Source organism: Hydra viridissima, unplaced genomic scaffold (genome assembly GCF_058129835.1).
Source record: "Hydra viridissima isolate aposymbiotic clone 2 unplaced genomic scaffold, HvirCarnegie_v1 scaffold_2, whole genome shotgun sequence".
Taxonomy (NCBI): domain Eukaryota; kingdom Metazoa; phylum Cnidaria; class Hydrozoa; order Anthoathecata; family Hydridae; genus Hydra; species Hydra viridissima.
The window spans coordinates 10,231,224-10,251,639 of NW_028324301.1; the positions used below are offsets into that span (position 1 = coordinate 10,231,224).

Consider the following 20,416-nt stretch of genomic DNA (forward strand, 5'->3'; position numbering starts at 1 on the left):
CATGTATCTATGTATGTGTATACAAAAGATTTTTTCCTAAATTTGACAAAAAATTAAATAAAGTTGAATAAACATCGCTCGAAGGTGACATCGTATTTACATCGAAATGTTGACGTCGTTTTAACTTAATTAGTTAGACGTCGACCAACATTTCCATTTCCAACCTAAATCCAACGTCATTTCAACGTAAAAGTCAACGTTGATCCAACACTGTTCCGACGTAGCTTTGCCCACTGGGAACTTCAGATTAAGTTTTCGACGAGTTGGAGCATGTATACGACAGCGGCGACGAGAATGAACAGCAACGTGGCGGCAAAACTCTAGTAGTGTTTGGTCGAATGATCAAGAATTAACAGTGTTTTTGTAATAACGTTAAAGCATATTGTTAACATGCCTCAACACTATTTCAAGGTATTTAACAATACTTAATAATTTAAAACAAAGCAAGGCACATTAACAGTATCATTAGATACTTAACGATAATTCCGATTCATAGCTGCTATCTTTATAATTTTTTAGGGCTTTTATAAATTATTCGCTTTACGATCTGAACAAATTGCGCTTCTAACCCATACTTAATAAACCACGCTTCTCCTTAAATTGTCATAAAAAGAAATATTTTAATTATTCGAAAAAAAGTACGAAATTGAAGTTCATCAAAAACAAAGTTTTTAACAAATTTTTTGAATCAGAATATAACATAAAAATAAAGACCAAAAAAAAATCTATCTTTTTAAAAATTATGAATTTATAAACGTACCCAAATGCGTCAAAACGTGTCCAAAGGTATATAATGGTGATCCTCTCGTTATCGTTTGACAATTTTTGAAAATCTAACTCTGATTGTATGATGAACGAACATGGTGACTCGATAATCATATATAATATGGTGACTCGATGATCATAGAATTAAAAAAAGAGAAAATTCCAATCATTTAACTTTTATTATACCAGACATTGTTAAAGTATTTGATGTCAACATTAGTAACATTTATCAGCCTCTCGAAGAAGAATAAAAATGCTGGACCCTTAATTAGTGACTAAAGTTACTTTGTAAATCTTCTATATTTATTAAATTTGTAAGAAATTTTTATTCAAACAGAATTTTTAATTGTTAAGATGTTTGTTTAACAGTTAGTTTCTATTGCGTTAAGTCTCCATTGTGACAAGCTTGCACGCGTTTTCTATTTTTTAAAATAGAATTGTAAGAGCTTGACTTGTAATATGAGAAAACCACATTTTTCAATTTTTTTTTTTTTTTTAATTGTAAAGACGTTGTTAAAATAAAACTAAGATGAGATTTCGAATAAGATTTAAATTTTTAAGTTTGAAACTATGGACCTCTGTTCTAATTATTGCAGCTTTTTTTATTGGATTCTTTTATTGTTGCTTTACTACGGCCTTTTTAACTAAAAAAGAAGTCAACTGGTTAACTTTACGGAAGGATTTTATGACGAAATACTTTACTAACTCACAAAGATCCAGAAGTAATTCAAACGTGTGCGTTATACCATCTCTTAATGCGTTTAGTCCAGACATATTACACTTTATGCAAACTCATTCTATTTCATGTTCTATGGTTCGTTATGGTAGAATTACCGAAGAGGGATGGTTTGTTCTGCAGACATCGGGCAAAGGCTTGTTTTCTACAGTTCAAATACGTTACATTTACAGACACAACTCTGACAACAGATACATAAACGAAGATTTTGATGTGAAGTTATCAAATCCTATTCGTTTAGAAAGCGATGAAAAAGGTTAACTTTGCATTTTTCTTGAGGAATTTTTTTGGAGTTTAAGGTTTTTAACGATTATTTAACTTCAAATAGCAATTTTTCGGAAAATAATTTTTTTTTGCTAGAAAATGCGTGGAAATATTTGAAAATGGTTGAAGTTGTTTGACTGGCGCATAAAAAGCTTTAATTATCATTCCCGATTACGTTGTTATTAGTTTTGCTTGTAAACAGATTCAACTTGTTTATTTTGTCTAAATAAATTATGAAAGCCTTTACTCCATTCCTCATATTTTATACATTACAGGAAACAACAGTTTTACTCACTTTCAAATCAAACGCATGGAAACACATTAACAAAGAAAAAGCGTGAATAAACTTTGTGGAAAATCAAAAATTTTCAAGTTCTCCAGCTGAAAATTGAAACGCAAAAAAACCGACAACAAAAGCTGTGACAGAATTACAAAATCCGAAGATTTCAACTATTTTCGAAAGCAAGTGATTCGAAGACTTAAAGCACTTTAAAAATTTAGTTTCAATACCTTTGTTAACTGCTAGAAGAAAAAAATAGAAGAAAGACTTTCTAAAAAAAAATCACAAACAAGCAATACAGCTAGTAAAAACGTTTGGTGTGAAGAATGGTTTTATAAACAACATCAACCATAAAGGGTCAAGTGGAAAACTTTTTTCTATTACATTCGATGAGTACACTAAGGAAAACCGAAGGAGCATAAATATCAAAATTTATCTAAAGAACAAGCACGGGAATTGTCGAGCTTCTGGATCTCTGCCGGCCGAATAAACGGCAAAAATTTTCACTGAAAAAGTTACAAAATTGAAGACAATTTTGTCTTCTCAGCTACGGATCAAGTTCCCACAAAGCTTAAGTTTGGAAAATTTATTCCAATTGAACATCTAACTTATTACACTCACGGGATGCATTAATCCACACACAGGAGCAAGTGAGATACAAGGATGAAAACAACAGCGATGAATCTGATACTGAGATATCTATTTTTGAACTTCCATCTTCGAAAACCAGAATAGATCATCTCTCACTATCACTGCAACCAGTTACATCTTGCAACATTTTTCTGTCCCAGTGTTCAGAAAGTGGAACATTTTTTACGAAACTTTGTTTGATTCACTTTTCACCATTTTTCAACGTAAAGCACTCTTTTGCTTCTTTAACAAACTCTTACTCAAAGCAAAGACCAGGGTTTTTAACTCCAAAGCAAAGACCAGGGTTTTTAACTCCAAAGCAAAGACCAGGGTTTTTAACTCCAAAGCAAAGACCAGGGTTTTTAACTCCAAAGCAAAGACCAGGGTTTTTAACTCCAAAGCAAAGACCAGGGTTTTTAACTCCATAGGCAATAACAGTTGATGATACCGCTTACGATTACCTGTATGTATTCTGTCAAATGTAGTTGTCAGATCAGGTGAAGCAACTGTTATTTTCTGTTTTGAGACTCCCCTGATCGAAGGCGTGGGTACTCGCGATGTACTTCCTTGTAAGATGGGTTAGTATAGTAAAACCTCTCCTAAGTTTTTCGTTTTCTGATTTCCTTTGGATGTGTTAGTTCATGAACAGCGCCTAAATAATTTCTTTGATATTGAAAAAAAACCATTTTTACCTTCCTGCTAACAACATTTGCCAGGCATTCATGTATAGAATCGAAGAAGTCATTCAAGCATTCTCTAAATACCATTTCACTTTCTTTTTGTGGTAGTATTTTTTACTTTTCAGATTTTTCAGTGCTCTTTATCTATCTTGTAATTTCACGATTTGTGTAACGGTGTTTGGTTTGGTTGGAATAATTTCCTCTCAATTGTTTCCCATTTTTAGTAGTAAGATATAAGATACGTCGTAGAACTTCTACAATTTAATTACTTTAAGTTGGTGTCCTATAATAAATAATTCTGCTTAACTTCATGAATCCTGTTTAACTTTTTAAATCGATGAATTCTGTTTAACTTCTAAAATTTCAACGTATTTTTCTGTTTAGGTGTCTTCAAGCATAAGTTGGAAGATGATTTTATTCGAGTTGAAATGTATAGAAGCGGTTTTTATCACGTAGAGTTTCATGCTCATATTACCTCACGTTCACAAGAAGCATTTAGGGAAACTGCGTTAAAGCGACATGGTAAGTAACAGCTCCTAATGAATGTTTACTAACTACAAGCCATTCTTGATTGGGAGAGAAAAAAAACTCCATCAACTTGCGATGCACAAAAAAAGTATCTGAGGTTCTAATTTTCTTATATCTTACATGTTTGTTTACTTACTTTTAATTGGCCGTTAAAATTTTAAACAATATGTGATGCAATTAAAGTGATAGCCTGAAAAAGAATTAGACACGAGTTTATCACCGAGCCCCGTTTATGTGTAAAAGCAAAAAAAGTAATTGTAAGGACATCAAGAATGTTAAAGTTTACAACAAGAAAAACTTAAAGAAATTTCAAAAAAAAAGTCTTTGGGTGTATTTTTTATCCTCATCTTGTTTTAAATGTAAGCATACAACTTTGCGTATACACATTTATATACATTTTATATGCATTTTACATATACAACATTTCTCTTGTTTTAGTTGTGAAAGGTTTAGGGTTGGATGTTGTATTGCTAATGATTGATTCTCAATCTAATGCAAACTTTCATCGACAGCTGATCAAGACTATGCCTCAGCTTTTAAACGATGAAGACACTATAATCCTAAACGGGCACACTATTGTTGGTGACGGAACAACAGCACAGCTAGCTGCGATTCTCTTAGGTTTGACGTATTTTCTTTTCTGCTGATTATTTTGCTGTTTATTAACTTTGAAATAAGTTTCTCTTTTATCAGGATTCATAAAAGTAAAATTGAAACATGTTTCTTTTTTCTTTGTGAAAATAAAACTTTGATGGCACAATTAGAATAGCTGTAAGTTAGAATAGCTGTAAGTTAGAATAGCTGTAAGTTAGAATAGCTGTAAGTTAGAATAGCTGTAAGTTAGAATAGCTGTAAGTTAGAATAGCTGTAAGTTAGAATAGCTGTAAGTTAGAATAGCTGTAAGTTAGAATAGCTGTAAGTTAGAATAGCTGTAAGTTAGAATAGCTGTAAGTTAGAATAGCTGTAAGTTAGAATAGCTGTAAGTTAGAATAGCTGTAAGTTAGAATAGCTGTAAGTTAGAATAGCTGTAAGTTAGAATAGCTGTAAGTTAGAATAGCTGTAAGTTAGAATAGCTGTAAGTTAGAATAGCTGTAAGTTAGAATAGCTGTAAGTTAGAATAGCTGTAAGTTAGAATAGCTGTAAGTTAGAATAGCTGTAAGTTAGAATAGCTGTAATCGAACAGGTCAACTTTGCCATACTGATTTTTTCCTTTATATGTCAAAATTCAGTTTCACTTAAAACAAAGCTCTTGTTAAAAGTAAGATATGCTGAAAATTTCAGACAAACCCCTCTAGTGATTCTCTTGCAATTGCGGCTGAGATTTTAAAAACCTCCAACTAAGAAGACACAAAATGTGAAAAAAAGTTTAAAATTTACAAATATACAAAATATTGCATATGTGAATTTAATTGAAATTAAAAACTTCATACTTTTTACTTTGCTTTTCTAAGGTTTTGTCATTTTTCTTCTTTTTTTTTTCAGCTCTTAATATTTGATGATGCAATTTGTTGCATGAGTTTATTCGATAGATAGACCATTTAATGCAGATTTTATCTATATTGGTCGAATTGTTTTAAAAAATTGTTCAAAGCAGTGTAACAACCTGGACTTATGTTCCGTTTTTCATTTATTGGGATCGACGATTTCATCCGAATGTTAAAATTCGCCACTGCGTAAACTTCAGGACTGTCAATAAAACAAATTTTGTATTCCGTATACGATCCCAAATTTTTTCATTGAAGGACTCGTTTGCATTTATTGCTTTACCGTGATGACATTTTCAAATTTCATCTACTTTAATGAGCTACTCAAACACAGGTCGATCTAGCATAAAATTTCTAAGGGAAGACCATGACCAGCGCTATGCACTTTGTCGCTGTTGAATCTACACCAACTACTTGCACTCTTTGGGCAATGTAGTTTGTGCCAGTTGGTAACTTTTAATGATACAACATGGAAAAGAGTGGCAAGCGCTGGTGATTTCATGATAGCTAAATCACCAGTATTCTGTCTAAGTGCCACAGTAAAAAAATTTTGCAGTCTATTAATTATTGAATCCTTCAATCTCCCAAAACCACCAAGTTCTATCATTTTTTTTTTTTTTCTTTCGATTTCCACTTTTGGGTTCCAATAGTGCCTAACACGTTCCAATTAAGTCATTTGAGTGTCATGATAAACATCTTTGGGACTATTACAGCTTTTGTTATCTCCGTCGTCCAAAAAAATTACCCAATTTAATGTTTTTTAATCAATCGTTGGAAAATGCGATTCGCTTCTTCTCTCTCCGTGCCACTTGAAAAATCAATAAACTTCATTTTACAAATATTAAAGTTTCCACTGGGCATAAACAGTAGAATCTCTTTAAGCATGATTCTAATTTAAGGAGCATCCCCTGCATACTCGATCACTTTAGAATCAAAAACTTTTCCACTGTCGGTTGAGAGTACTGCAAACACACCATCCAATCAAGATAATCATATACGCTGCTACGTGGCATCATTTGATACTCCGATATTCAAAATCCCGTCATCATTTGACATTGTTGTCATAAATCAGCCACAGCATCAGCTATTTTTCCCTGTGCGACTTCCTCAGTAATATTTGCTATTTTCAAAACAAGTTTATGATTTTTTAGACCATTGGCTTTAGCATGTTAATGAGTTTCATATATCTTTGAATTCCAGAACGTTCTATTCCAAGAGTTCTCATTGTGTATACTATTCGTTTATATCAAAGCTTTCTTTTTTACAGATTAATTTAAAGTGTAAAAGTCATTTTCTGATCTCCATTTTGAACAAATAGCTGAAAGTTTACAAGCAAGTCCTCGCTTTTTGCTTTTGTTTTCGATAATTTGCTAAAGACCTATGGAAACAAGTTGGGCAGCTCAAAGCGCTTAAAAATTAGACGAAATTGAACAGTCAATTATTTTATAATCTGTCACATCTTTGTTTTTGATACGGACTTATTTTTGTCATATTGAAATGAAAAGAGCTTCAACCTTATGAAAAGAGGAGCTCGATGAAACAAAAACGTCGACTCGATTATTTACAGAAGATTCAATATCAGAACTTAAAAAAGGGCAATTTACAATTCAACTGTCATGTAACACGTTTCCATTAAAAATCTACCTTTACATGTTTATAAAAAAAAAAAATTTCTGCTAATAAAATGCAATAACAAATGAGCTGAATCTTAACAAAAACGAGAAAGGTCTAATAAGAAAACTTTTTATGGATAACCACAATGAGTTTTGAAACCCTAAACATTAAAATATCTAAAACAGGTATAAAAAAAAAAAATAATAATTTTTGGAAAGTTTCCAGGGGAAAGTATATCCCTTATTTATTTGAAAAAATTAGTTTTGCTTAGAGACCATTTAATTGTTTTATTATGGTTTTTTAGATGAACTTAAATAAGATAAACTAGTTTTTTAAGATCATACTTGAAAGTGTATTATCCTAATAAAGTTAATGAACTTTTTAAAAAGTAGAGATTAAAAAGTATTAAAAAAAATTTATACTATTCTTTTATATTTAATGACAGAATGTGGTTAGTAAAAAAAATAGATAAAAAAAACTAACAAAAACATTAAAAATGCTAAAAATAATAAAACTAATAAAAATAACAAAAACAATAAAATCATAAAAACAATAAAAAAATATAAATATAACAAAAATAAAACTTATAAAAAAAAAAATGCTAAAAAATAATAAATAAAAAAATGTAAACAAAAAAAATAAATAAATATAACAAAAATAATGAAACCACACAAACAATAATTATTAAAATAATTAAACTAACAAAAACAGTAAAAATATTAAAAATATCAAAATTAAATATCAGTGCTTAAAATGACATTTAAAAAATTTTAGCGGAAGGGATATTGGGATTAGGTTTTTTTTTTTAATGGAATTTTTATAGGACTTGAATAGTTTTTATTTATAGATGCAATTTTTTTAAAAAAACACATTTCTCACTAAGGGTTTGGTTTAGAGCAGCAGTTACTGTCCAAGGCGTTGAACATTAAAAGCTTAAAGTTCGGAATGAATCTAAAGTCAGATTTAGGAAATAAATAAAATACAATTTTTTGATCATTGTTGCTATGAATTTCAAGACAGTCTGGTTGAATAGAAGTGTCAAAAAGATTTTATTGGCTGAAAAAATTACTTTTAAATATATTGGCAACAATATTAAAATTCACGATAAAATAAAAATGGCAGCATAGTTAAATGATATCTTTTTTAATCTTGGTGTTTTAAATCATCTCTAAATACTTGATAATTTTATCAATAAAATAAACTAAAATTATTTTAAAAACAAGTGGAATAAATAAAAAGTGAATGAAAAGTCTTTCAACATTTCAAAATAAAGAGCGCTAAAAATTGATAAAATTAGCGTGATGGTAGTTAAATCTGCTTTTGAAATCATTTTATCTTCTATATCATGTTATCAATTTTACTTTAAGAACAGTTAATGTTCCTGATCAATTAAAAACTACTTGCGTTGATGTTTAAGACAGCTGATGACTAAAGTATCTCAAATTATGTAATTTCTTTTTCATTTTTGACCGCGTCAAAAGTTTACTTAGAGCACAAATAGGTCTAACTGTGAACAAAGTTTAACGATTTTTTCGTAACACTCGAAGAGTTTTTGGGAGACGATGCTCAATGGGCAGACACAATTTTGGGAAAATAATCCAAATAAAAACTTGGGTTTTTTAGTGCATTACCAACCCTTTCTTTGAGCCCGAACACCTTTTTAAGGGAGTATATAGGGACGTTATAAATATAAAAGCTTCATTTCAATTCTTTAATTGTTACCTCTCCTAATATTTTAACACCTTTGTTCTACGTTCTCACACTGATCAGTGCCGTACTTTGATGTGATGGATGATTTATACGTTTGTAACGCATGTCAAAACCACCTTCTATTTCTTAATTGTTTATACGTCCATGAGAACGTCTAAATTAACGATAGTTCTTTGCTATTAATATAATTTTTCTGTTATCAATGCAATTTCTCCTTAAGTGAAATTTTAAAATCCATAAAAGATGCAAGATGATGCCTATGATCAAAACCTTATTACTTCAAATCTCTTCCTGTTGATATTAAGAAATGATTCAGTAATTTATTTGTCGAAAAAAAATTTATACAAATTCTAAGAAGTATTGTTGTTATTACAACGGTCACTTTGGTTGTTAAGGCTCCTAAAAATGTCTTGATTAGAAAAATAATTAATTGTCTAAATTTAAGTGGCGTTCATGCAAAAATGGAGGCGTTTACAAAAAGTAAAATATAATCATTTAACTTTTTACTTTTCAGGCGAACATGAAGAAGACCTTCCAGAAACAAGACGAGGTTTTACCAAATCCGGTACTTGTGACCAATTCAATTTCATTTTCAAAGATCTCCACAAAGCAGGTTATGTCACAATGTTTAGTGAAGATAATCCAATATGGAGTACATTTCATTATCGTTTAAATGGATTCACTCATCCACCAACATCGTGGTATCTCCGTCCCTTTTGGTTGGCTCAGACACCATCGCTTAAATGTGATGTCGAATGTAACAGCGAACTCCTTAAAACGTTTGTGAGAACTTACGAAGACATACCAAAGCTGGCTTTGGTTATAAACTCAGCTATTGCACACGACGATTTTAATATGTTACAGGTAATTGATGATGACATTTTGGATGTAATAAACTTTTTTAAATCTCCCGCTAGAGTCAATCATACCGTATTAATAATATTCGGAGATCACGGTTCACGCGTTGCTGATTTCCGCGCAACAACGCAAGGTAAGTTAGAGGAGAGGCTACCGTTTTTTTCAATTACCTTGCCTCCGAGTTTTAAGTATAAACACTCGCAGATGTTCACAGCTTTAAAAAACAACTCGAACGTTTTAACCAATCATTTTGATGTTTATGCAACGTTGCAACACATGTTGAGTTACCCAGATTACCCAAATAAGACATTTATTGGTCAGAGTCTGTTTACCAATATCGATCCTGCAGTTAGAAGCTGTGAGAACTCTGGTGTTAAAGATCATTGGTGTCCGTGTTTAAACTACAAAAACGTTCCTGTAACAGACGCCAGGGTAAAAAAAGTTGCCCAAGCAGTAGTAGACTATTTGAATCGGCTGATAAGTGAGAACAAAAAAGCTGTAGGTCTTTGTGCAAGGTTAAGCGTTGGTACTATTAAATCGGCAGGCTTAAAAACTCCTAGAAACGAAGTTAGTCAGTTTATAAAAACAAAAAAAAACAGTATCTGTGACTCGTGCGACATTGTCTATGACAGCACAATTGTAGCCAAACAATATTTCGAAATTGTTTTCACCGTTTATCCAAGTAACGGAGCTTTTGAAGCAAATGCTGATATTTTACCCGATAATTCAATAGTTGTTGATAGAAGCATTAGCAGAATAAATCTTTATGGCAATCAACCTCGTTGTATAATGAACGAGTTTCCTGACCTACGTCCGTACTGTTATTGCTTGTGATTTTTACATCATGTCATTCATTGTAATTAGATTTTAGAAATACTTAGAAAATTGTTTATGACATCTTTTGTTCAGTTTAAGTTAATTCTTATGTTAAGCCACATATCGGTAAAGTCACAGCCAACTACTTTAGGTCAGGAATTATAAGTGAAAAATGGTTAATTAAGCATTGTGTACGTGCACTGAATATTATGAAAGAAATGCCTACAGCAAACACAAAAGTATATTTTTCTTCATTGCTTTATCTGTCTAAAAAGTGCATTATGACCTAGGGGTTATTTTTGTCAAAAGATCGGTCAAAAATAGCTGTTAAGTAAAGCGTATTTTTGGGGTTAAAAACGCACTTTTTCTGTCCATTTTCAAGTTTTTCCAATATCTCAGTAACTACCATGCTTGATACTTGGAATTTTGGATTGTTGTAAAGTGTTTACTACTGTTTACTATAGATAGAAAATAAATTCTTTACTCAGTCAAGTTCTAACCAAATTATAAAACTTTTAATTCATCAGAACTATTTCAAAAAATTAAAAAAAAACTGAAACGACCTTCTAGACTGTTAGTTTTTAATTCTTTTTAAAATTTGTTTCAATTGAAGTAAATGGTAACAGCTCATAAAAATCATGAAGTTTACAATTAATTATCAAATTGACATAATTTATCATATGATTGTGAGTTCACAATTATTGCAAAAGAAGAGATATTTGAGACTTCAAATTTTTTTCCTGAATGTTTCATACATTTAATTTTTTGTTTCAGATATCAAAGGTTAAGGTGTAGATTTTGTGTTTCTAATGATCGATTCTCAATCTAATGCAAACTTTCACCGCCAGCTGATCAAGACAATGCCTCAGCTTTTAAACGACGAAGATACTATTATCTTAAATGGGCACTCTATAGTTGGTGATGGTACAACTGCACAGCTAGCTTCAATTATAATAGTTCTTATGCACTTATTTTGCTGTCGGCTATTTTTACATATCGATTTTTTTTAGGCAGTCTGTCAGATAAGTTTTTTTTAATAAGTAAAGTTATCTGCAGATGAAAAGTTTTTTCTGTTAAGTTAGGGGAAAGGTGCCTATGATGGCATACTTAACTTCACCGTTTCTCTGAGTCATTCCCTGAAAACTAAAAAAATAATTTTTGACATGGGTATACTCCCTTTAGCATGCAGAATAATAATGAACCTCAGAATTTTTACTATTTTGCTTTTTTATAAGTTTATACCATTAAAAAAAAATACAAGTATGCCATCATAGGCAACTAACTGCTCCTATGATGGCACACTTTAAATAAAATAGACAAACAAGAATGGTTTTTGTTTTTTATTAATCGAAACACAAATTATCAAAAAAACAAAGTTAATAATAAATATTTGGTCTATAAGCATAGTTCACATATAAATTTTTTTCTACTTCTATTTATGCCTACATATAAAAAATGACACCAAGATCTGCGTTTTTGACAACAAATCCATGGATCTTTAGAGTAAGACATCGTATAAAGTTCATAACAATACAAAAATGCTGTATCAGATTCGAAATTCATTTTATTATTTCTTCCTTTAATCTCCTCACTGTAGTATTTTTCTTCAACAGTTGTCTTTCTTTTTGTTTTTCTAACAAACTTTTCCTTTTCTTTGTTATGTTGGATATCCGGTGTGGTATTCAGAGGTCCAGTTTTTCCACGTTTTCGTGCCCTTTTAAATTCGATTTTAGGGATTGCTAAAGACACCGGACACTACTTTTGTATAACAGATCTTATCCTTTCGTTGAAACAGAAGATCCAATCTATATGGAAGCTTCTGATGGGGGAGATTTCATTTCCAAATGTGTTGGTTTCTGAAACTCTTGTATTTCATCTTTGTTCTTAGCTTGATCACCTTTTTATGAGCATAAAAATTTGTTCCAGGCATTTTTTTCAATTCCTTTTGCAGACTTTCCTATCTTGGCAACTCCTCGGTATGCCATCATAGGAAAGAGTCACCATATTTATTAAAACAAGCTGTGTCTACCTTATTCTACACATAGCATTAAAATAAGTATTCTAATAAATGTACAAAGCCTGCAGATGAAATGCATGAAAATTTTACTTCTGTATGATATATAATAAAATCGTAATCCTGAATATATGAGGGCATTAAAACTACAACACCACATGCGAAAATTTATGTTCGTTGATTACAAAAGCATTATTTATGACAGAGGGACGAATTTTTACCAGAAGTAATGAATTACTAATATGCACATGTTGGTCTAATCACTTATGCAACAAAACTAATATTTTTGGAAATATGACCAGTATGCCATCATAGGCGCTATGCCATCATAGGCACCTTTCCCCTATTTCAATTTATGGAGAAAATACTGGCACAAGTTGCATCCAATGTTTGATCTGAACAGTAAATATCTAACAAATGTGGCTTTTGTTTTAGTGACGGAAAATCTGTAGTGTTTAGTGAAGAAAGTTTCCTTAGTGCTAATTAATCAATAGCTATTAGTGGCTATTATTATTATTAGTTACTATTAGTTATTATTAGTTATTATTAGTTATTATTAGTTATTATTAGTTATTATTAGTTATTATTAGTTATTATTAGTTATTATTAGTTATTATTAGTTATTACTAGTTATAATAAGTTATTATTAGTTGTTATTAGTTATTATCAGTTATTATTAGTTATTATTAGTTGTTATTAGTTATTATTAGTTATTATTAGTTATTATTCGTTATCTTTTTAAAAATCATTATAAAAATTAACTTTGAAAACTTTTCCAGCGCGATCTCAACTTGAATTAACAATACAAAAATAGCAATCTTGAACATAATCTATCGGTTCTCTTTTTCCCTCCTTATTACCATGCTTAAAACAAATAAAAATATCACAAGCAACAACAAGTATTAAAAGTAAATTTTTTAAAGTTTAAATTGACCAAAATAGTCTACTTACCTTATTTAGTGCTTTTGCTTGATGCCAATCTCGGGCATGCCGTTTTTCATTTTTCTTTAGCTCTTAATGCCATTTGGCCCTACCGTCATTGTGGTGAACACTTTATACTTGATAAATGAATATCTAACATAATGGAATTTATTTATGGTCTTTTGACTGCAGTTTGTGTTTTAAGCAGTATTGATATAAAAAGTAATAAGATAATTGAAAGTTAAAAATATCCTCAGATTAAGTTGCAAGTGGCATATACAATTTCATATGCTGATTTGTGATAGGTTATTAATCTTTTAAGTATTTTTTGAAATGTAATTATTATTGATATAGTATACTTCGATTGATTTGCAAATACAAAGAGTTTACAGTATATTTATATATTATACAGATTCTGTACGTACAAATTCCATGACAAAGGAAGCCAAAAACACTGAAATTGACTCAGCAATAAAAACATGGCTGCGTGTTTCATCTGATAGAGGTGGAGGTCGTAAAAGGCGAGAGGAAACCAAGGAAGAGTTGCCTGGGATAAATGCGGAAGATTTTTTTTTAGCAATATTTATGAAGCTTCGATAAAATTCCCATTTTTTATGTTTGAGGGATGCATACTGATGCCTCCGTTTCATTTAAAAAAAGGTCTCGTGAAGCAATTGTTAAAGATTTTGTCAAAATTCTGATATTTTATAGAATAATAACGAAGAGCTTTAACCAATGGCTTTGTCGGAAAACAAATGAATAAAAACAATGGCCATTGACAAATTTTCACACCATCATAACACTTGTGTAAAGCCAAACTTTAGACAACATTAAAGGCTTGGTTCATGGTTTTCAAATAAAGCAAACCAGACAATTACAAATTTTTTCCACTATTTCATCAAATGTTGAACTTCATTGAAATTAGTGAGTTCAAAAACAGTGTAAGTCCAAGTTTGGCTTTTTTTAATTAATTCTAAAATTGATTTAAATATGAAGAAAAATAAGATTTAGGACAATACAATTTGATGAAATAATTTCAATCCAGTTTTTACGTATGAGAGTAGCTATGACATGCAAAGTTCAGGTTGCTTATATAAAACCAAAATAAGTATTTATAAAAGAGAGCTAATGAACGCAAAGTTGATTTGTTTTGTTGACTGGTCAAGATCTCTTTTAAATTCTCATTTTGATGTACTGTTTAAACAATAGTTATGTATCGAACTTGTTTAATAACCTTACCACTTCAATATTTTATATGATAATAGGACAACTTTAGTGTCCTTTACGTCTAAAGATGTAAATTAAAGCTACAAATTTAACTTCTTTGACGGAAAAAAATATCTATTTGGTTTAAAGCATTTTGATTTCTAAAATCCTTCTATTTTGAGGATTAAAGGATTTAGTGATACGTTGAAAAACTCTTTTGACCGATAGGTAATTTCTTATGAAAAACCTGCACGAAAATAACTTTTAAACTTTGTGCATAAATATATATTGGTGATCAGTTTTGACCAATCAAATATTTGGTCTAATCTTCCAAAAGTTCTCCGTGTGACTGTCTTAGAACTGTCGAATTATAGGTCTTTACTTTAAATTATCCCAGAGATGCTCTATTGGGAAAAAATCTTGTGGAGGCAAGTCGTGTTCTAGAAATCTGAAATAAAATGTGGTGTTATTACGATAGAAAAAAAAAAAAAAAAAAAAAAATGAATGGAATATTGATCCTTCTTCAATGATTTTCTTTTTCGTCATTGCAAGGACTTATAGAAATTTTTTTTTTAACAAGAGAGCAAATTTTTCCAATATTTTCAATTTAAGTACTTCAAAAGTAAACATCTGAAGATTAAAAATCTTTGAAAACAAAAATTGAAGAGGATGTTAAATTTTTGTTGCTTAAACCAAGAAGTTTTTAAGAAAAAAATGAACAAAAGCTTCTATGGGAAGTCATCGGCCCTATTACCAGCCCTATAAATCTGCTACTATTTGAAAGCTTGCTTAAAACATCGGCAAAAGACAATATTTTGCCAGCAAATATATTATCTTTTATGACCGAAGCTTTGGTCGCACATTACTTATTTTTTCCAAAACTGCAGGCACAAATGTTTTCAGCCATCGGGATTTTTCCTTTGGCATTAACTGTTTTATAACAGTTTTTGAAGATTCCATTTTTATGATAAATATGCCGTGAAAAAAGCATGTTTCTACATTTATCTGTTGGTAGATAAATTTGAGCCTGCACTAGTGGAATCCTCTGCTGTAAAACCATGGCATAATCCAATTGTTTTTAAAGCATCAAAATTTTTGAGATTTGATGATTTGAGAGTTTTATTTTTTTTAAAAATACTATTAGTTTTAATTTTATCATTTTTCTTACTTTGCCATTTTTCATATTTGTATTGACATCAGAATAGATTAATAAAATATATAGAAATTGCATAAATTTCTAACACTTGTGACGGTGCTGTTTAAATTTAAATTAGTCTAACTATTTAAGAAACTTTCGTGATTGTTTTATAATTAGTCAATATGGCTTATCAAAAAGAGTAAATTTTTTTTGTAAAGATGAGAGGAGGTTCGTGCCTCAGTATTCTTTTACTTATTTAACTTTAATTTTTGAAGGCGCTAATGCCACCTTCCAAGGTCAAAGTAGACTAATTTTTTATTTTTTGTTTGTTTTTTTAGGCTTTCGGTTTTTTTTTTGTGAGATAAGAGGGAAATGGTTGTAAAATAATTTAAATTAGAAGAAAAATGCAAACTTTAGAAGAAAAAAAAAGTTTATGGTTTTATTTAGTTATATAATTTCATTTGTAGACTTGATTCTATCTTTTGGAGGAATAGGAACTACAAATTTGTAGCCATGAGCTAATTGTAGGTTAAGATAAAAAATCCTAGGTTTATTCTTCGTTCTTGGGGCACAATTTAAGTTAACCTTTTGGTTTGCATAAACTGGGTTCAACCACAACCTGTTTTCTACATTTTAAACTTTGAAAAGATTTTAAAAGCGAAAAGGATGTTTTTATACACAGTATTTACATTAAAAGTTTAAATTACAGAAGTGAAATTTTACATTATCGAGGTTAAAAAACAGTCGCTTAAAATTTATTGCATTGGTTTATGAATATGGATTATTTGTGGTTCGTTGTTATGCAGATCGTTCGCATTCGTTGTTATGCAGATCGTTCGCATTCGGAAACATGGAAGAAACATTGTTCTCGCACAAACTGGTGAAAAAGTAACGCTGATTAACAATCCTCTCTTCAGCAAAAATGGAACTTTTAATCTCACTATAAAAGTTCAGTTCCAGTGATAGGACTAGTGAACTACTGGGAACTAGTAAATATCAACGTAGAAAATAGGACTAGTGAACACCAAACTAGTGAACAACAAAAAGTGACAGATAGAACAGTGGTTTAGAACGTTACAGATATGTAAAGTGTTTGGAAAATGAGGGCATTTGTTAACTAAAAAGAGGTCGCTGAAATCAAGTAAAATTGTTCTCACTAAATTTTTTTTCGTCTTTCAACTTAACCAAAACTGTCCACAACATATAAATAACAAATAGCTTTCGGAGTTTATAAATTCCGCAAGGCATCACTAAGACCTAAAAATATAATGAACCAACTAGTTTAATAGGTTAGCTTAACAAAGAACTATAAAAATGCATATTATTTACGGGTAACAAAAATAGTGACATGAAAAAAGATACAATTGTTACTAACTTTTCTCTATAGAATCTACCGTTGTGTTTTCAATTTTCAGCTGCTTGATCAGAGCCGTTGTCTTCAGAAGTGTAATGCTTTTAAGACTTCTTAAAGTACAGTTTACATTTAGAAGACATTCATTATAAATATTCTGGTTAAAAGGTTTTGAAGCTTGCTTTTTACATGCGCTAAACTCTTTTATCTTTCTCGAAAAAAGGGTGTTTTTATCATCCAAGAAACTAATTGCTTTTTGTAGTTTTTCCACGTAACGCTCACCTGAAGAAACATACTCCCTCCTACAACTACACCACGATATACAACTACAACACGATACATATCTACAACACGATTACAACCACAAAATAATATACAGCTACAACACGATATACAAATATGATATATTTAGGGTTGCCAATACTAAAATATATTTATTAAACTAAAAATCTCGGTATTTTCAGTTGCTTTTTAAAACCAAATGTAGCTTTTTCATTACCATTTTTTGTAAAACTTTTCTTTTAAAAAAAAAAAATATACATTTTGCCAGTTTTATTTTTGATTTCTGATGTTTTATCGTTAAAGTTGATATGTACACGTGGGTTTAATTTAGGTACAGTTAAAAAAACAAGTTGTCGGCTCTCTAATCTTGCTTAAAAGTTCGATGTATAGTTTTATTTAAATGTTATGATTTACTTTATAATTGACATATTGTTCTCTCTGTATGAGATCTTACGATATATTTTTCGACAAGGTCTTTGCTTCCACTTTGAAAATAGAAAAAATCTTCGCTTTTTTTTTTCAGATTTTATGTAAATAGAAAAGTAGAAAAAATTAAAGAACAAGAACTGGGTTTTTCACTGATTATCATGCAGTGCATGATAAAAACAAAAAAATGTTTTTCACGGTAAAAATCAAGTTTAAGCTACTGTTAAGGTGATATGTCTATTCTAATTTTATAAGTTCCATTCATACATAGAAAACTATTGCCTATTTTATTTTTTTTGGACGGGGGAGGAGGAAGGAGAACTAGGCACAAATGATCTAATACCGAGATAGTTGGAAAAAGTTAATGAAAAATATTCATCTTGATAACTAATACGGGAATATTTGTATTGGTAAGTATCGGCAGCCCTAATAAAATGAAACTATAATACTAAGTATGACAATTATCACATTAAATCAGAAAAAACAAAATATGCATTAAAAAAATTTTTTTTCAAAATTTTTTAAAATAATTTCTTTTTCTTTCTTATATATATATACTTAAGGTAATTGTCACCTGTGAAAACTTGAGATATATCTTTCTTTGTCCAATGTAAAAAGAATGTTTGTTTGTCACTTGTATTTAGTTTACAGCTGCAATTAGGTAAAACTACTGAAAAAAGAGAATATCATATTTCCCTAATGCAAAAGTTTGAAGTTTTGGGGATAAAAAAGAATTTTAGATTTTGGAGATAATTAGAAATGAATAAGATAGATCCGGTTTTAAAATTGAAACTGTTTAAAGCAAAATTAGCATTATTATTATGTTTTCGCTATTATTATCATCATCATCATCATCATCATCATCATCATCATCATCATCATCATCATCATCATCATCATCATCATCATCATCATCATTATTATTATTATTATTATTTGTATTATTATTATTATTTTTATTATTATTATTATTATTATTATTTGTATTATTATTATTATTTTTATTATTATTATTATTATTATTATTATTTTTATTATTATTATTATTATTACTATTATTATTATTATTATTATTATTATTATTATTATTATTACCATTATAGTTATTGTTATTATTTTTATCATTGTTATTATTTTTGCGTTAACTATTAATGATATAACCTTCAAGCAACCACTTCTTCTTTCTTCTTTAACTTTTTATTTAATTTTTTTTTGTTAAAAAAATATTTGCCTGATTATAATCTGTTACAATTTCGGTATATATGTTATTGTATTTTTAAGTTATCTAGTTATTAATCCAGTTATTTTGATAAATAACGAAAATATTTAATTATTTTTCATATTAAGACGGAAACAAAGAAGATGCAACTTCACATTCTTATTTAAGGAATAGTTATAGCCTACACATATTTTTAAATGCAATTGTAGATAGCTAAGTGAAGCTGATCTCTAACTCCAACTGGTCTTTGAACTTCATATTTTTACATAAAATATTTTGTTTGTTTACCAAATTAAATTTGAATATAAAGAGTATCTGTTTTAAAAAATTCTTACCTTGTGTGTACACGTATTTAAAATGAACAAGAATAAAAAGAAGGTGTAGCTTCATTTTTCTTTTGTTTTACAAAGCCTAATAAATATCTTTTCTAGAGTAAAATGTCATCAATAATATTTATGACCTGTTTCGTCTAATATAACTAAACTCAATCTTTCTTATTACATGTCAAGTAGTTATCCTGTAAATTGTTAATTTTAATCTTTCTGCTAATTTACATTAAGCTTATAACGGATATTTGGTATTGATATACCTTTTATGTTTGAATTAAATTTATAAGCTACACTTGTGTCAACCGAAAATCAAGTTTTTATAAAATAAATAATACTGAGTTGAGGCCCAAAAAAAGGTTTTTAAAAAAATTTACAGTACAAAGTTATATTCCATCTTAAACAGGATGAAAATTAAAGTAGGAAGTTTTACTTCACCTTAAACATGAAGAAATTTAGAGTGCAAAGTTATATTTCATCTGAAACAGGATGAAATAAGTGTTCAAGAACAAGAGGTTTTTAATTCAGATTTGTTAAATTTAATATAACTGAAGATCTTTTTTTTTTTCTTTGCTAAAATCTTGTTTGTAATAATGGTTTTAATCATCTTATCCATCCTTCGAGTATATTATTTGTAGTGAATGAGCGAAATCCGGATTTTAGACGAAATTGATATTGGCCGAAACTGAATTGGTCCAGTAATTCAACCGAGACCGAAATTTCCGCAAATATTCTACCAACACCGATACCGAAAACCGAACTTTTTACAAAATAGAAGAATTATTTAATTAATGATTATATTTCAGTAAACTATGTTTTGTAACGAAAGTCTGAAAAGTTTTCTTTTCAGAACAACACTTTTTTATGTTGGCTTCATATTGGATGACTTCATGTTGGATGGCTTGATGTTGAATAGCCTCAAGCTGGATGACAATAAAGTTTCTTTTGTTTTTTAAAAAATCTCTAGTAGTTGGAGATATTTTGATAAAAGAAAGAAATAGGTTATCATCAAGAAGTACCCCATTTCACCACCTGCATTGGTAAATGTAGGTGGTGAAGTAAGGTACTTTTTGGCAATCTTTTCAAAGGATTATTAAACTATTTTTTTAAACTTAAATTTCACGGGATTTTCTCATAATTCTTCCAGAATGTAAAACCAAGTGAATTA

At 29.7% G+C, this 20,416-nt stretch overlaps 2 protein-coding genes across 8 annotated transcripts; one reads left to right on the plus strand and one right to left on the minus strand.

Annotated features, from left to right (window-relative positions):
- The first annotated feature begins 1,177 nt into the window (after nucleotides 1-1,177).
- LOC149891843 (uncharacterized) lies at nucleotides 1,178-10,444 on the plus strand. Of its 3 annotated transcripts, none has more exons than XM_090078694.1 (4): nucleotides 1,178-1,757; nucleotides 3,740-3,877; nucleotides 4,322-4,504; nucleotides 9,206-10,444. In XM_090078694.1, the coding sequence occupies exons 1-4, from the start codon at nucleotides 1,295-1,297 to the stop codon at nucleotides 10,381-10,383; spliced, it is 1,962 nt and encodes a 653-aa protein (XP_089934820.1). In that variant the 5' UTR covers nucleotides 1,178-1,294; the 3' UTR covers nucleotides 10,384-10,444. The 3 variants fall into 3 exon arrangements, with proteins under 3 accessions (XP_089934820.1, XP_089934822.1, XP_089934821.1); XM_090078696.1 differs by lacking the exon at nucleotides 9,206-10,444 and adding an exon at nucleotides 5,366-5,503 and having other exon boundaries at nucleotides 1,242-1,757; XM_090078695.1 differs by lacking the exon at nucleotides 1,178-1,757 and adding an exon at nucleotides 2,041-3,253.
- Nucleotides 10,445-16,293: 5,849 nt separating this feature from the next.
- Nucleotides 16,294-19,920, minus strand: LOC149891844 (uncharacterized). Of its 5 annotated transcripts, none has more exons than XR_016449767.1 (5): nucleotides 19,258-19,911; nucleotides 18,278-18,373; nucleotides 17,020-17,277; nucleotides 16,802-16,901; nucleotides 16,294-16,630 (listed from the first exon to the last, which is right to left on the minus strand). XR_016449767.1 is itself a non-coding variant. In XM_090078523.1 (4 exons), exons 1-4 carry the CDS (start codon nucleotides 19,310-19,312, stop codon nucleotides 16,873-16,875), a joined length of 435 nt encoding a protein of 144 aa, XP_089934649.1. In that variant the 5' UTR covers nucleotides 19,313-19,912; the 3' UTR covers nucleotides 16,294-16,872. The 5 variants fall into 5 exon arrangements, 2 of the variants coding, with proteins under 2 accessions (XP_089934649.1, XP_089934648.1); XR_016449766.1 differs by having other exon boundaries at nucleotides 16,294-16,673; XR_016449768.1 differs by having other exon boundaries at nucleotides 16,294-16,901; nucleotides 17,020-17,303; nucleotides 19,258-19,920.
- Between the last annotated feature and the right edge of the window lie 496 nt (nucleotides 19,921-20,416).